The sequence below is a fragment of the Rhinatrema bivittatum genome, chromosome 2 (genome assembly GCF_901001135.1).
Source record: "Rhinatrema bivittatum chromosome 2, aRhiBiv1.1, whole genome shotgun sequence".
NCBI classification, from domain to species: Eukaryota; Metazoa; Chordata; class Amphibia; order Gymnophiona; family Rhinatrematidae; genus Rhinatrema; species Rhinatrema bivittatum.
The window spans coordinates 309,065,162-309,081,877 of NC_042616.1; the positions used below are offsets into that span (position 1 = coordinate 309,065,162).

At 42.6% G+C, this 16,716-nt stretch overlaps 1 protein-coding gene across 1 annotated transcript in view; it reads right to left on the reverse strand.

Moving 5' to 3' along the window:
- The window catches only part of ULK4 (unc-51 like kinase 4), a 1,180,200-nt gene that overhangs the window by 946,668 nt on the left and 216,816 nt on the right, over positions 1–16,716 (reverse strand). Inside the window, exon 17 of the mRNA XM_029589702.1 lies at positions 4,027–4,105. Within this exon, the coding sequence (XP_029445562.1) occupies positions 4,027–4,105 (79 nt within the window). The remainder of the gene's footprint in view (positions 1–4,026; positions 4,106–16,716) is intronic.

Sequence of the window (16,716 nt, forward strand, 5' to 3'; positions counted from 1 at the left end):
CACCTGGTTGTCGATTTGAATCAGGATGACTTTGTTGGTGAGGTAATCCTGAAAGACCCTGAGAGCATATCTGATTGCCCGAAGCTCTAGGAAATGTATAGAAAAACCTCAACAAACAAACAAACAAACAAACAAACAAACAAATAAATAAATAAATAAATAAATAAACAAATAAATAAATAGATATGGTCTTTGGCTTCCTCTGGAGACCAGATCCCCTGAGTTTGCAGGTTTGCAACATGTGCACCCCAGCCAAGGTTGGAGGCATCTGTTGTCAAGGTTATTTGAGGTTCTGCAACCTGAAATGGAAGGCCTTGAAGAAGATTGGATTGGTTTATCCACCAAGCCAGCGAAGAGCGGAGCTGGTTGGTGATGTGGACAATGGTGGACATTGGCTGAGAAGACTGAATCCACTGTGATTTTAGAGTCCACTACATTACTCTCATGGCAAGGCGGGCCATTGGAGTGACATGCACTGAGGAGGCTATATGACCCAGTAAGATCAGAAAGTGACATGCAGTTGAGTGTTGTCAAGACTGCAGTTGTTAGGCCAGAGAAGCGAGAGTCAGAGCCCGAACCCAGGGTAGGAAGGCTTTCGCTTTTAAAGTATTCAAGTCGGCCACTATGAACGATAGGGTTTGAGATGGAACTAGCCTGGATTTCGGATAGTTTATGAGGAACCCTAGGGAGATCAGGGTATGCAAAGTGAGACGTAGGGACGTCAGCACAATTTGATGAGTGGGAGCCCTAATCAACCAATCGTCGAGATAGGGGTAGACGTGGACACCTTGAGTCCTGAAATAGGCTGCTACCACGATGAGACACATGGGGCAGATGCTAGGCCGAATGGAAACACTCGACATTGGAAATGCTTTGGGCCTACTAGGAACCGCAGGAATCTGCGATATGACGGAGTGATTGAGATGTGCGTGTAAGCGTCCTGGAAGTCTAGGGAGCAGAGCCAGTCTTCCCTTTGCAGAAGAGGAAGCAGAGAACCCAAAGTCACCATCTTGAACTTCTCTCTTTGTAGGTATTTGTTTAAGGCGCGAAGGTCCAGTATTGGGCGAACGTCACCTGACTTTTTTGGAATTAGAAAATACCGGGAATAGAATCCCTGGCCCTGCTGGGAGAAGGGTACTGGTTCTATTGCCCGGGACTCGAGGATGATGGAAACTTCCTGATCGAGAAGGTGAGAATGGTCGGATGTTTCCCACGTCAGCCGAGGTGAGGAATCCAGTGGAACTGTGAGGAAGTTGAGGTGGTAACCTTGAGTCACTACAGCTAGTACCCATTGATCTGTCGTGACCTTGTGCCACAGGCTGGTGAAGTGGGATAATCGACCTCCTACTGGTACAGAAGGGAGAGGAGGCTGGGCGCTGCTCTCCAGGAAGGAGTCAAAATCCGGACGATGGGGCTGGCTGAGTCTTTTGGTCTGAGGTTGTCTGGATTGGCCTTTTTGGTAAGGCCTGGAGGGACAACCTCTGGAAGCCGGAGGGTAATATCTCCTTGGTTTATACACAGGCCTCTTGGAGTCTCTTTTGAAAGACCTCTTGGAAAAAGAGTAATCAGAAGGTACGAAGGAGAGTTGGCAGAGAGTTTCATAGTGATCCTTGAGCTGCGCCACTGTTTCTTGAATCTTTTCTCCGAAAGATTATCCCCAGCACAGGGTAAGTCAGCTATCCTATCCTGTACTTCTGGTCTGAGGTCTGAAGACTTGAGCCAGGCCCAACTTCTTGCACTTATTCCTGCTGCAGAAACTCTAGAGGCAGTGTCAAAGATGTCATATGCAGCACAGACCTCATGCTTGCCACCTTTTTGAGCAAGGGTATGGAGCTGGTCTTGAAATTGGTCTGGTAGAGATTCAGAAAAGTCTTGGATCTTCTTGAACAGGTCCCTATTGTACTGAGTCATGTACAATTGGTAGGAAGCAATGCGAGAAATTAGCATTGAACCATGAAAAACACGTCTGCCCAATGCATCCAGGAACTTTTGTTCTTTTCCTGGAGATATGGAAGAATGAGGTTTGGACAGTCTTGCTCTTTTCTGGGCTGACTCCACAACCACTGAGTGATCTAGCTGGGATCGTTGAAAACCAGGAGCAGACTGTACTAAGTAAGTAACATCTGTCTTGCGATTGACAGATGGTACAGAACCTGGATGTTCCCAATTTCTTTTCACTAGATCAATAAGGATCTTATGTACTGGAATAGACATGATTTCCTTAGGAGCATCAATGAACTGGAGTACTTCCAGCATCTTGTGCTGGAGTCCTCTTCTGTCTGAAGCTGAAATGGAATTGTTTCAGACATCTCCTTTATAAAATTAATGAAAGACAGGACCTCTGGAGAAGAACGTCTTCTTTCATCAGGAGGAGAGGGCTGTGAAGGTAGATAATCAGTGTCCTGGAATGTGTCATCGGTCCAGGGATTATAAGGCTCGTCACCAGCTCCCCTAGGATCATCAGATGGGAGAAACGGTGCTAATCCTGAAGGTCCAGGCCAAGGCACCGAAGGCCTGGATCTTCGGTGCCTACGATGGAGGCATCATAGGCATCGATGGAGGCACCGATGGAATCGGTGACATCGATGGACGCGTCAGTGGCAGCACTCCAGAAGGCAGAATGGAGATTGGTGTTTCTTCTTCATCTGACGATAAGGGTATCGGTGTGGAAAGAATAGGGGCCACCAGTTCCCTCGGATCCACCAGTGGAAAGGCACCGATTAAAGCGTCCATTCTGGTCAATAGTGGTGCAAGAGCCTTAGGTATCGGGTCGGTGACCGGCTCAGGAACCGGACCGGTATCGATGGAGGTTTGAACCCCTGGAGTGCTTTTCCGATGGCCTCTTGGATCATCCGATCCAATTCCTTGTGGAAACCTGGAGCGTGGAGCCCTGGTTCTGGAGTAGGAGGCAGCACTGGCGTAGCCAGAGGGTCCACCAGTGGCAGTGGAGTCGCGGCTCCTGGCACCTGTCCAGGTGGGGAACGCCTCGGTGACCCAGACACAGAAGAGGATGGGGCATTTTCTAGACAGGATTTCTTTGTTGGTGGCTCAGACGACGTCGATGCCAAGGGCTTGCCTGTATCGGTGGCCTGAGCTTTTTGATGGCGGTGTCAAAGTTTTTCTCGGTGCTCTCCCCGGTTCTTTTCCCGCGAAGAGACAGAAGGAGTCGACAACCACGGAGTCGTCGAAGCCGGTCGGGCAGCAGCGATTTCACGGCGCTGGCGCGAAGTAGACGGCACTGGTTCAGGAGACGTCGAGGCTATTGATGGAGTCGGGGTTTTAGACCGAAAGAGAAGTTCCATCTTCTCCAGCTGAGCCTTGCGACCTTTTGCTGTCATTTGGGCACATTTGGTGCAAGTTAGGTCATCATGATCGGACCCCAAACACATCACGCAGACCGTATGAGGGTCAGTGATGGACATTGTTCGAGTGCAGTCGGGACACCAATGGAAACCTGAAGCCATGGTCTCGACAAAATTTAGCCGCTGTGCAATCGATGGCCAGTAGGCCGCGAGGGGAAAACTCGACGGGAATCGACCGCAAGCAGCTAAAAAAATTAACTTTACTCCGCGGTCGAACGGTATCGATAAGGGGACCCCTGTGGCGTAAAAATTTGAAATTTTCTTGAAGTTCCGTAAGGAAAATTCCTGTCAGGAATATCTGAAGAGCTCCTTAACCCGCGTGGCTACTGCTGGGGACTGCAGGGGACCCCTGACAGTCCCCAGCAGGGGACCCCTGCTGGATGCAGGGTTGGTGCTATGCTGGGCATGCCCAGTAGGTGCCAGTCAAAGTTCTAGAAACTTTGACAAAAGTTTTCCATGATTGGGCTCCATCCTAATGATGTCACCCATATGTGAGGACTACCATCCTGCTTGTCCTGTGAGAAAAAAGTTAAAATTTAAAAAATATAAAACATTCTATATACCTTCAAATTTGCACCATGTAAAAGATAAAAGAAAAATGAAATAATATCCACGTTAATTTTCTGGCCAGTAAATTAGAAAATTAAAAAGAAAAGCCTGTTACCTCAGTGACAGGAACATTTTCTTTCACCTCAGCTGCATATGAAGCCAACAGACCGATCACCCTGACCACTTTGGCACGTCTGTAATTTAAGTAATTTTTGTTAGTTGCTCAAGAAAGGGTTAAAAACCTGACGAAGAAAGTAAAATATACAGAAACGTCCTTATTTTAAAGCAGATAAACAATACAATGGTTTATGCCATATAATTTATCAGATTTAGGACCAGAATTACTACTAATGTATCCCATTTTGTGCTTAAGGGAGAAATTCTTAGTATATCTGGCCCTAAGTTTGACAGAAGTCTCAACACTGTTTCTTTTCGTGCAACTGGAAGCAATGCTTCCTTACAAAGCAATGCAATGCAATGCAAATAGTAGCTGTCCATACAGAAAGACATTTAAATGACCTAGTCTTTATGTTTGGTGAAAGCTATATTCAAAAGTACTGGGAGAGTTAATATGGCAACATGCTTAATTTCCTTAAATTCTGAAGAGACTGTAATATTCCAACAAAACAACTTATTGAAAATATTTTTTACATTTAATTAAATTTTGTTAATCGCTTAACACTTAAAAGTCAAAGCGATAGACACTAAAACATACACATTCAAAGTTAAACAATACAGTGAATAAAATATAAATTCCTGAACAATGGAGTCCCTGACACACCATTGCTCTTTTAAATGAGATACGCATGAAGGAACTCTACACTTGAATATTTCTGATGCTGATTTTACAGAAGTCTTTGGCAAACCTTTATAGATGGAAATGTAGGGTTATGTGTAGGCCTGCCTAAATAAAAAGGTTTTTAACAATCCTCTGAATATCTTCATTCACATATCCATAGGTCTACTAAAAAGGAGTTCCGCAGAACTGGAGCCACAACAGAAAAAGTGCATTCTCTAGTTATATACAGATGAGCAGATTTCACTGAGGGGATGTCAAGCAAGCCTCTCTGTGATGATCTTAACTGCCTAGATGGCTGATATAATTTGAGAAGAGCGTGGGACCATGGTCAAGAATCACTGTTAATCAAATGAATGTAATCATCCCAATTTTATATTTGATTCATTGGTGTATAGGAAGCCAGTGAAGTTTCATCAAAGTTGGAGTATTATGGTCATGGTGTTTAATTCCAGTGAAAAGGCTGTATTGTTGCATTGAGCAACAATTGCAGAGGCTGTAACGCGGCATCCAGGGGACCAAAATAAAGAGTATCACAACAGTTAATTCACGGGCAAATAGATGCCTGCACAATTGATGACCCAAAAAAAAAAGCAAAAGTTGCTTACCAGTAACAGCAGGATATTTGTCCTCACAGGTGGCTGATGTCATCCGATGGAAGCCAGGTCAACGGGGTGACTGCAGTGCTTCCAGAGCTAAAATGAGCATGTGCAGGCTGTCCTGCATCATAGCCATCACATGGGGCCCCCCCCCCCTCAGTTTAGTATGCAGCTATTTAAGAAGAAACAGATGGGTACTGTCATAACTGATATCCTGCAGTCCTCAGAGAACATGTTACCAAGAAGCAATTTTTTATTTCTCTGTGGATAATCAGGATATGCAGTACTCACAAGTGTGGAATCCCTAGTTATAGGGTGCCCTCAAGAAAAAACAAAGAGGAATAAACAAAAGAAGAACAATGCCAACAGGTCATTTTTACCATTTTATATATTTGTATATATATATAAGGGCAACCTGGTAATAATAAAAATGGGCATTAAAGGGAAGGGGAGTTGGACTGCAACCCTCAGAGACCTTGTAAGCCAGATTGATCAAACCTACTATTGCATTGGAAGTCCCTATCCAAACTATAATGTGATGTACTGTAAATGCATGGACTGAACTCCATGTCGCAGTATTGCAGACCTCTTCCAGGGAGGCTGCTCTGACATTATGAGCCTTGACATGCATTCTTGAGTCAAGCCCATTTTGACATACCAAAAAGGGAAGCAATCTGCTATCTAATCAGACAGTGTGAGCATAGCAATGGCAATACCAGGTCTAATGAGATCAAAATAAACAAAATGTTGGGTAGATTTTCTAGGAACTTCACTCTGATCCAGGTAGAAGGTAAGACTCTCTTGCAATACAAACTGTGCAAGGCTTGTTCATCGTTGTGGGCATGTGACCTGGGGAATAATGTTGGTAGGATGACTGATTAATTAAGATGGAAGTCAGTCACTTCCTAAGGCAGGAACTTGGGATGCAAGTGCAAAACCACTCTATTATGGAAAAACTTTGAATAGCATACATAATCACTAGGGCCTGGAGCTCACTGACTATGAATGCTGAAGTAACCGCCACCAAAAGTATGACCTTCTAGATCAGGTATTTCAGCTCCAGGAGTCTAGTGGCTCAAAGGGAGTTTTTATCAGCTGAGTCAGCAACACACTGAGGTTCCATGATACAGTGGGAGGCCTGATGGGAGGCTTTTTAACCTGAAAGATAAAAATTGTACAGAGATGGATTACATTCTACATGGTGTAGTGGACTCAGAAGACTGCTGTGCTATGCAATCCCAGCGCTTCCAGAGTTACTTAAGTAATAATGCTGGAAGCATACTGTCTAGTGTAAATGTACGCTTCCAGAAGTTATTACTTAAGTAATGCTGGAAGTGCTAGGATCACATAGCACAGCGATCCTGGCACTGACGATGGCAATCCCGAGGCAGATACTGGGTGGGTGGGAAGGCTTCTGGGGAAGGGTGTCTGCCTGGGATAGGGGTGTTTGGGGGAGAAAAGATGCACTTTAATTAAATCTTAGCGGTGAAGGAGGGGCGAGGCCTGGGCCCAGCAGCAATATGTTACTCTACATTAACATCAAGTCCCTAGACCTCACAGCCTGTATGCTGAAAGGATAGTATTTGATTCTTTGAATCTGTCCGTCGATGCATCTCATGTTCTTCTGGCTTCTAAGAAAGATTCCACTAGGAAATATTGAGGTCCATTATCATGAGACACATCATCAGACAGATTCAAAGAATCAAATACTATCCTCTCAACATCCAGGCTGTGAGGTCTAGGGACTTGATGTTAATGTAGAGTGATGTTTCCTGTCAGGCCCAGGCCTCCCCTCTCATTCCCTGCTAAGATTTAATTAAACTGCATCTTCAGTATTAAAGGCAATTAAGCATGTTGCCAAATTAACTCTCCTAGTACTTTTAAATATAGCCTTCACAAAATTAAGACTAGTTCATTTAAATATACTATCTTTCTGAATGGACAGCTACTATTTGCTTGCGGTCGATTCCCGTCGAGTTTTCCCCTCGCGGCCTACTGGCCATCGATTGCACAGCGGCTAAATTTTGTCGAGACCATGGCTTCAGGTTTCCATTGGTGTCCCGACTGCACTCGAACAATGTCCATCACTGACCCTCATACGGTCTGCGTGATGTGTTTGGGGTCCGATCATGATGACCTAACTTGCACCAAATGTGCCCAAATGACAGCAAAAGGTCGCAAGGCTCAGCTAGAGAAGATGGAACTTCTCTTTCGGTCTAAAACCCCGACTCCATCAATAGCTTCGACGTCTCCTGAACCAGTGCCGTCTACTTCGCGCCAGCGCCGTGAAATCGCTGCTGCCCGACCGGCTTCGACGACTCCGTGGTTGTCGACTCCTTCTGTCTCTTCGCGGGAAAAGAACCGGGGAGAGCACCGAGAAAAACTTTGACACCGCCATCGCATCGCAGGTATTGTGTGCTGCTATGTTTACTTGTTTATTGCTGATTGATTGCATTTTATGTGTGTATTTTCTGTTTCCTGTTGAGATTTGTGGTTCAGTGGGATAGAAATTTTATAAATAAATAAAGATTATTTTTGCGGTTAAAATACATTTCTTGGGGTTGGGGGATTCTTTGCCAGCAGGGTACATATTAACCTGAGTTCAGGGGGTAGCATCTGCCATAAAGCCTACGACTACTTTTATTTTTTTACAGGTGTACTACTTACCCAGATATCGTTGAAGATATCTGGATAAGTAGCTAGTTATTCAGCCACACAAGACTGGATAACTTTAGACCTGCTCTGAAGCTGGCCTAAAGTTATCCAGCTAATCTAGTTGGATATACCCAGTATCTAGCTAAGTTAGCCAAATAGCTCACCCATCCCCAGAATGCTCTCTTTCATCCAGCTAAATTATAGCCAGATAACTACTTATCTGACTATAATTTAGCCAGATAAGTGGCTGAATATGCAAAATTTGCCAATTAGATGGATACATTTTGATTTATCCATCTAAATGTTTTTTTGAGTACGGACCAGAAGATTTCCTAATAGAATCTTTCTTGGAAGCCAGAAGACAATGAGACATAACATTAGACAGATTCAAAGAATCAAATACTATCCTATCAACATCCAGGCTGTGAGGTCTACGGACTTTAAATTTAATGTGGAGTAATATTTCCTGGCTCTGCTTGATGCGTGTGGGGGAATTCCCCTTCTGGATGGGTTCCCTGATGGATAATTCTCAAAGAAGTTGGAACCAAACCTGTCATGGCCAATAGAGAGCCATGAGAATCATAGTTCCCTGGCCTCTTCTGAGCTTTATCTTTCTTTATTTAGATTTGTGAATCACCTAAAATAAATACTAGGCAATGTACAATAAAATACAAGCATAAATGTGACAACACAGTCATAATAAACAAATACATAATAAATACATAAAAAATGGGACCAGCCGAATAAAGACTACTGAAAGCAATGTTGAAAATAAAGTAAAATCCTGATATCTAGTCATAAGCTTGCTTAAATAACCAGGTCTTCAACATAGCTTTAAAAGTTTTCAAGCAATCTGTCATATGTAAAGCTTCTGGTAAAGCGTTCCATAAAATCAGGGCAGCCACAGAGAATCTTTGCCACTAGGTCAACTGGAGCATATCCGTATACGACGCGCCTTCCCCCCAACACAAAGAGAAAGTATCAACGCTTGTTTGTCTTTCCCTCAAACAAAACTGAGGAATTTTTTCTGTTTAGAGGAGGCCACATCACCTCTGTCCAAGGATAACTCCTAATGTTTTAGGTATCAACTCAGTTTATCCACTAGGGTATTCTCCTTATCTGGCAGATATGTGGCTCTGAGAATCACCCCTTGCAAGATACTACTACTACTTAATATATCTATAGAGCTACATGACATACGCAGTGCTGTACAAACACACAAAAAAGACAGTCCCTTTTAAATCTAAGACGACAAACTACAGGACAAGAGACTTGGGCTATTTCATAAAGAAAGAAAATGGTTAAAAAAGAAAGTTTGTTAATAAGACTAAAAGCAGACAAAAAGGCCTAAGATTTAAAAGCAGCTTAAAAAATGTGGGTCTTTAGATGGGATTTAAACACAGTGAGAGAGGGAGCATAACACACCAATTCAGGAAGACTATTTCATGCACATGGTGCAGTCAGATGGAAAGCACGGAATTGGGAATTGGCAATAGAGGAGAAGGGCACAGATAGGAGTAACTTGTCCGACGAGCGGAATGCATGAAAAGGGGTGTAGAGAGAGATAAGAGAGGAGAGGTAGAGAGGTGCTGCAAAGTGAAGGAATTTGTAGGTGAGAAAGAGAACCTTGAACTGTAAGCAGAAGTGGATAAGTAGTCAATGCAGTAATTTCATAAGAGGGGTTATGTGAGCAAAAGATAAATTGTGCAGCTGAATTTAGGAAAGATTGTACTGGAGAGAGATGATTTGCTGGGAGACCTGTGAGAAGCAGATTACAATAGTCTAAGTGGAAGGAGATGGGAGATTGGATAAGGGCTCTGGTAGTGTGTTCAGAAAGGAAGGGATGGATTTCGGCAATGCTATAGAGAAAGAAACGGCATGTTTTAGCAGAGTTTTGGATAAGTGTAGAAAAGGAGAGGAGTTGAAGATGACTCCTAGGTTACAGGCTGATGGGATTGGGAGGATGACCAGATTATCCACAGAAAAAGAGAAAGGAGTAAGAGGAGAGGTGGACTTGGGGGGAAAGATAAGGAGCTCTGTCTTGGCCATGTTGAGTTTATGAAGGTGACGGGACATTCAGGCAGCAATCTCAGACAAACAGTATAAGATCCGGGACTGGATTTCTGGTGAAATTTCTGGTACAGAAAGGTAGATCTGAGAGTCAGCAGCATAAAAATGGTATTGAAAGCCATGAGAGAAAATCAGAGTACCAAGGTATTTTGTATATAATGAGAAGAGAATAGGGCCTAGGACAGAACCCTGAGGCACATCAATCAATAGTAAAATGGCAATAGAGGAGAAATCACAAGAGGAAAATAAAAAGTATGGCAGGAGAGGTAAGAAGAGAACAAACACAGGGCAGAGTCCCAAAATCAAAGCAAGAACAAAGTATCAAGGAGTAGTTGGTGATCAAGTGTCAAAAGCAGCAGACAGATCAAGGAGGTTAAGGACAGAGTAAAGACCGTTGGCTTTAGCCATTGGAAACTTTGACAAGGGCTGATTCTATTGAATGTAGAGGATGAAAACCAGATTGGAGTGGATCAAGAATGGTTTGAGATTACAGAAAGTCAAAACAGCGGCAATGAAGAGCACATTCAAGTAGTTTGGAAGCAAAAGGAAGATGGGATGAAACTTGGCAGGACAGGAAGGATCCAGTAAGGGTTTTTTAAGCAGTGATATGATTACAGCATGTTTGAAGGCAGCAGAAATAGAAGTAGAGAGTGATAGATTGAGGATATGACAGATGGAAAGGATGACTGCAGCAGAGACAGAGCTGAGGAATTGGGGGGGGGGGGGGCGGGGGAACAGGGTCAGAGGAACAAGCATTGAGTTTGGAGGAAGAGCGAAGACAAGCAGTTTCTTCCACTGTGACTTCAGGAAAGGAGGAGAGTGTGGTAGACACTAAGAGAAGGGCAGAGGAAAGATGTAGGGGAGAGGCAGGTAAAGGTGACTTGGTTGAGACCTCAAGTCTACTTTTGTGAATCTTGTCATGGAAATAGTTAGCTATAGTCTGGGCAGAATGTGAAGGGGAGGAGGGAAGTGAGGGAAGTTTGAGAAGAGAATGAGTATGGCAAAGAGACAGTGAGGGTTGAATGTAAGAGAGTTTGTCAGATGGACATAGTAGTCTTGTTTGGCAAGTAGAATAGCAGACTGGAAAATGGTCAGCATGAATTTGAAGTGTATGAAGTCTGTATGGGCACGGGATTTTAGCCAGAGACGTTCTGCAGAGCAGGCGCAGGAACATAGGTAGCGAATTCTAGAGATGAGCCAAGACTGGGATTTAAGGCGCCTTACAGGATGAGTAACAAAAAGGGGCAAGAGCGTCTAAGAATTGGGATTGATACCCTAGCTGAAAGAAAGAGGAGGAGCAGGAGAATACAGAGAAGATACGCAGAGGTGTGTCGATAGCAACAATTATGAGAAAGTGTCAGGAATAGTGTAAATGGCAGGATAAGGGGAAGAAAACTTTGAAGTTCAAAAGCAGTGGACAGTACAGATGACAGAATGTCAGGTGAAATAGAGAATTGAGGGATAGGGGAAGGTGAACTTGATAGTAGTTGTGGTTTGCCGCAGAGAATAAGATTAGGGAGGATTAGAATCAGGAAGAGAAAATATATTGGAGACATAGGGAATAAGAAGAGGCCTGCAATCACTTCAGAGCCTGAAGGTAGAGTTCTAAATGGAAAATATCAATTATACCTGATGAATCATGATATGGGAAATAAAGTCCCATATCTAGAAGCAGCCATGGAAGAAGATGTTATTTTATTTTATCTTATTATTTGTTATTAGGAATTGTAATGCTTTATGTGTTTTTTAGATTTAGAATTTTAGTTTTACAGCTAATTTATATATTTTTTCTGTGCTTTTCTTTTTAATTATTTTAGCTGTTTCTTGATTTTATTGTATTATTGTATTTCCCTTTTTAATTGATTGTAAACCATTGTGAAGGTCTTGCCGATGTGACGGTATAAAAAAAAACAATAAACCTTAACTTTAACCTTATGTAGTGGCTATCACGGAGATGTAGTAGAAAGAAAACCATGACTAAGATATAGTGATACTGGGCTACAATTTATTCAGGAAGGAACAGGAGGAATGGCACCATATATAAAAATTATTATTAAAGCAGGGCTTATGAGATAAGCACTGTAGGTTAATCTTGAAAGAGGAAATGGAACATCTGTTTATACTGGTGTAATATCTAGACCACCATTGCAAACAGAAGAAATGGATAGATATTTAATGGAGGATATTCACAAATTTTCTATAAAATGGAAGATGCGATTGCTAGGGGAATTTAATCTGATGGAAGCTGATTGGGACATCCCAGCTGCGGTGTTTTCTAGAAACAGGGAGATCCTGGGTTCTTTGCAGGGAGAACTGTTCCATCAAATGGTAATGTAGCCCACATGGGAGGGGTAATGTTTCTGATGTTGTAGTGGGCAATCATCTGGGATCCAGTGATCTGTAACGACCCTCACCTCTCATCTGAAGTGCCTCCGGCATAGCCCCTACCATCATGCTGCATCCAAAGAACAGAGATGAACTTTCTGTAGTTCTTGACTCCTTTCATAGGGCATCCAGCCGGAACTTCCTATAGCACTGGCTTATGACATCACATCCTGCATGAATTTATAAGGAAGTCCTTTGCAAACAGCCAGCACCGCAGCCACAGGTCCTCCTGCCTTGCCACAATTGTATTGCTGCTGGATCCTGCCTTCGTTCCAGCACCTGACCTTACCTCCACTCTAGTTCCTGTTCCTGCCTGCCCAGTCCAACCTTGTTTTGCCCTGTATCCAGCACTGCCTTCCTTCCTCGCTCCTCCTTACCTCTGTTCTCTAGCTTTGTATACTCTCTGCCTTGCCTGATCCATTCCCTGCTTTATCCTCCGTTCCCTCTGCCTCCTTGCCCTCTGGATTAATCTCTTGTGCTTGACCCCTGCTTGTTTCTTGACCTTACTTATATGCTGCCTGCCCCGACTTCTGCCTGGAATTTCATTTAAGTCTGAACAATGCCTACCCCAACTCCTGCCTGGTAACCATCTATGCTTGAAAGCTGCCAGCACCAACTACTGCCTGAAATGCGACCTAGCCTGTACGCTGTCTGCTCTGATCCCTGGACTGCCTCTGCACTTCCTCTGCTCATTGGGACCTCACCTAATTCCTGCCAGTCCCCAAATCCAAGGGCTCAACCTGAGAGAAAGGGATTTGTAGAGGTGAAAACTATCCTTTGCCTCCAAGAATGTCCACCTTCAGATGGTGTGGACCTAGTGGATTCACTTACTAGGCAAAGCCAGTCACACTTCAGTGCAAGGACTCACTGACCGTGACATGATTACTGAATGGTGTGGTTAGAGCCCAGGAGATGAAGGTTCATTCAAAGATGAAGGTCCGAGATTTCAGGAAAACTAACTTTGTTAAAATGGGTGAGTACCTCAAGGAGTTGTTAGCTGGATGGAAAAATCTATGAAAGTAGAAAAGCAGTGGGCAAAACTAAACCAAGAAATTATAAAGACAACTAATCTTTTTGCTAGGAAAGTAAATAAAGGAAAGAGGAAAAAAAAGAGGCCTCTGTGATTTTCTAAGGTTCAGGAACAGACAAGAGAGGAAGCAATTTTAGATTTAATTCTCAGTGGAGCACAGGATTTGGTGAGAGAGGTAACGGTGGTGGGGCCACTTGGCAATAGTGATCATAATATGAGCAAATTTGAATTAATGACTGGAAGGGGGACAGTAAGCAAATCCATGGCTCTCATGCTAAAACTTTCAAAAGGGAAACTTTGATAAAATGAGAAAAATTGTTAGAAAAAAACTGAAAGGAGCAGTTAGAAAGGTAAAAAGTGTGCAAGAGGCATGGACATTGTTAATACCATCCTAGAAGCTCAGTCCAGATGTATTCCACAAATTAAAAAAGATGGAAAGAAGGCAAAACGATTACCAGCATAGTTAAAGGGGAGGTAAAAGAAGCTATATTACCCAAAAGATCTTCATTCAAAACTTGGAAGAAGGATCCAACAGAAGAAAATAGGATAATGCATAAGCGTTGGCAAGTTAAATGTAAGACATTGATAAGACAGGCTAAGAGAGAATTTAAAAAGAAGTTGGCCATAGATGCAAAAACTCACAGTAAAAGCTTTTTTAAATATATCTGAAGCAGAAAGCCTGTGAGGGAGTCAGTTGGACCATTAGATGATCGAGGGGCTAAAGGGGCACTTCCTGCGATAAGGCCATCGCAGAAGATTAAATGATTTCTTTGCTTCGGTGTTTACTGAAGAGGATGTTGGGGAGGTACCCGTAATGGAGAAGGTTTTCATGGGTAATGATTCAGATAGACTGAACCAAATCACGGTGAACCTAGAAGATGTGGTAGGCCTGATTGACAAACTGAAGAATAGTAAATCACCTGGACCGGATGGTATATACCCCAGAGTTCTGAAGGAACTCAAAAATGAAATTTCAGACCTATTAGTACAAATTTGTAACCTATCATTAAAATCATCCATTGTACTTGAAGACTGGAGGATAGCTAATGTAACACCAATATTTAAAAAGGGCTCCAGGGGCGATCCGAGAAACTACAGACTAGTTAGCCTCACTTCAGTGCCAGGAAAAATAGTGGAAAGTGCTCTAAACATCAAAATCACAGAACATATAGAAAGACATGGTTTAATGGAACAAAGTCAGCATGGCTTTACCCTAGGCAAGTCTTGCTTCACAAATCTGCTTCAATTTTTTGAAGGAGTTAATAAACATGTGGATAAAGATGAACCAGTAGATGTAGTGTACTTCAATTTTCAGAAGGCATTTGACAAAGTTCCTCATGAGAGGCTTCTATGAAAAGTAAAAAGTCATGGGATAGGTGGCGATGTCCTTTCGTGGATTGCAAACTGGCTAAAAGACAGGAAACAGAGAGTAGGATTAAATGGACAATTTTCTTAGTGGAAGGGAGTGGGCAATGGAGGGCCTCAGGGATCTGTATTGGGACCCATACTTTTTAATATATTTATAAATGATCTGGAAAGAAATATGACAAGTGAGATAATCAAATTTGCTGATGATACAAAATTGTTCAGAGTAGTTAAATCACAAGCATATTGTGATAAATTGCAGGAAGACCTTGTGAGACTGGAAAATTGGGCATCCAAATGGCAGATGAAATTTAATGTGGATAAGTGCAAAGTGATGCATATAGGGAAAAATAACCCATGCTAGGTTCCATATTAGGTGCTACCACCCAAGAAAGAGATCTAGGTGTCATAGTGGATAACACATTGAAATCGCCAGTTCAGTGTGCTGCGGCAGTCAAAAAAGCAAACAGAATTTTGGGAATTATTAGAAAGGGAATGGTGAATAAAACGGAAAATGTCATAATGCCTCTATATCGCTCCATGGTGAGACTGCACCTTGAATACTGTGTACAATTCTGGTCACCGCATCTCAAATAAGATATAATTGCAATGGAGAAGGTACAGAGAAAGGCGACCAAAATGATAAGGGGAATGGAACAGCTCCCCTATGAGGAAAGACTAAAGAGGTTAGGACTTTTCAGCTTGGAGAAGAGACGGCTGAGGGGAGATATGATAGAGGTGTTTAAAATCATGAGAGGTCTAGAACGGGTAGATGTGAATCGGTTATTTACTCTTTCAGATAACAGAAAGACTAGGGGGCACTCCATGAAGTTAGCATGTGGCACATTTAAAACTAATCGGAAAAAGATCTTTTTCATTCAACGCACAATTAAACTCTGGAATTTGTTGCCAGAGGATGTGGTTAGTGGAGTTAGTATAGCTGTATTTAAAAAAGGATTGGATAAGTTCTTGGAGGAGAAGTCTATTACCTGCTATTAATTAAGTTGACTTAGAAAATAGCCACTGCTATAACTAGCAACAGTAATATGGAATAGACTTAGTTTTTGGGTACTTGCCAGGTTCTTATGTCCTGGATTGGCCACTGTTGGACACAGGATACTGGGTTTGATGGACCCTTGGTCTGACCCAGTATGGCATGTTCTTATGTTCTTAGATGAAAAGGTAAGGAAAAAATGGTTAGTGTTCATGAATTAAAAGAGAAGAAAGAGGAAGGCAGGCGACGATATCTGGAAAAGCTAAAAGAAGCTGGGAAAGTAGTCAGGAATGCAATGATGCATATGGAAGAAAAGATAGAAATATGGTAAAACAGAAGGACAAGACTAATGTTTTTAGATATGTTAGTGGACAGGAGGAAGTGCAAAAGTAGCATTGCAAGACTCAGAGGGAAAGCGGAGGAATATGTAAAACAAAGGTTCACAAACCTGTCCTGAGGGACCCTCAGCCAGTCGGGTTTTCAGGATATCCACAATGATTATATGTGAGATAAAGTCTACATGTTATGGAAGCAGTGCATGTAAATTAATCTCATGCATATTCATTGTGGATATCCTGAAAACCCAACTGGCTGGGGGTCCTCCAGGGCAGTTTTGGGAATCAATGATGCAGAGTCTGACCAGGAAAAAGCAAAAATGCTTAGTAGATATTTCTGTTCAGTGTTCACTATAAAAGGGCCAGGAGCAGGACCACATAAAACAAACACAAACAGGATTGGAAGTGAGGTAAATCATACTGGATTTTCAGAACAGTGTATTCATGAGGTGCTAACTAAATTCAAAATAGATAAATAATGATGGGGCCAGACAGAGTACATCCAAGGCTATTAAGGGAAATTAAAAAAAGTTCTGGCAGCTCTACTGGATGACCATTTCAATGCTTCTTTAGAGC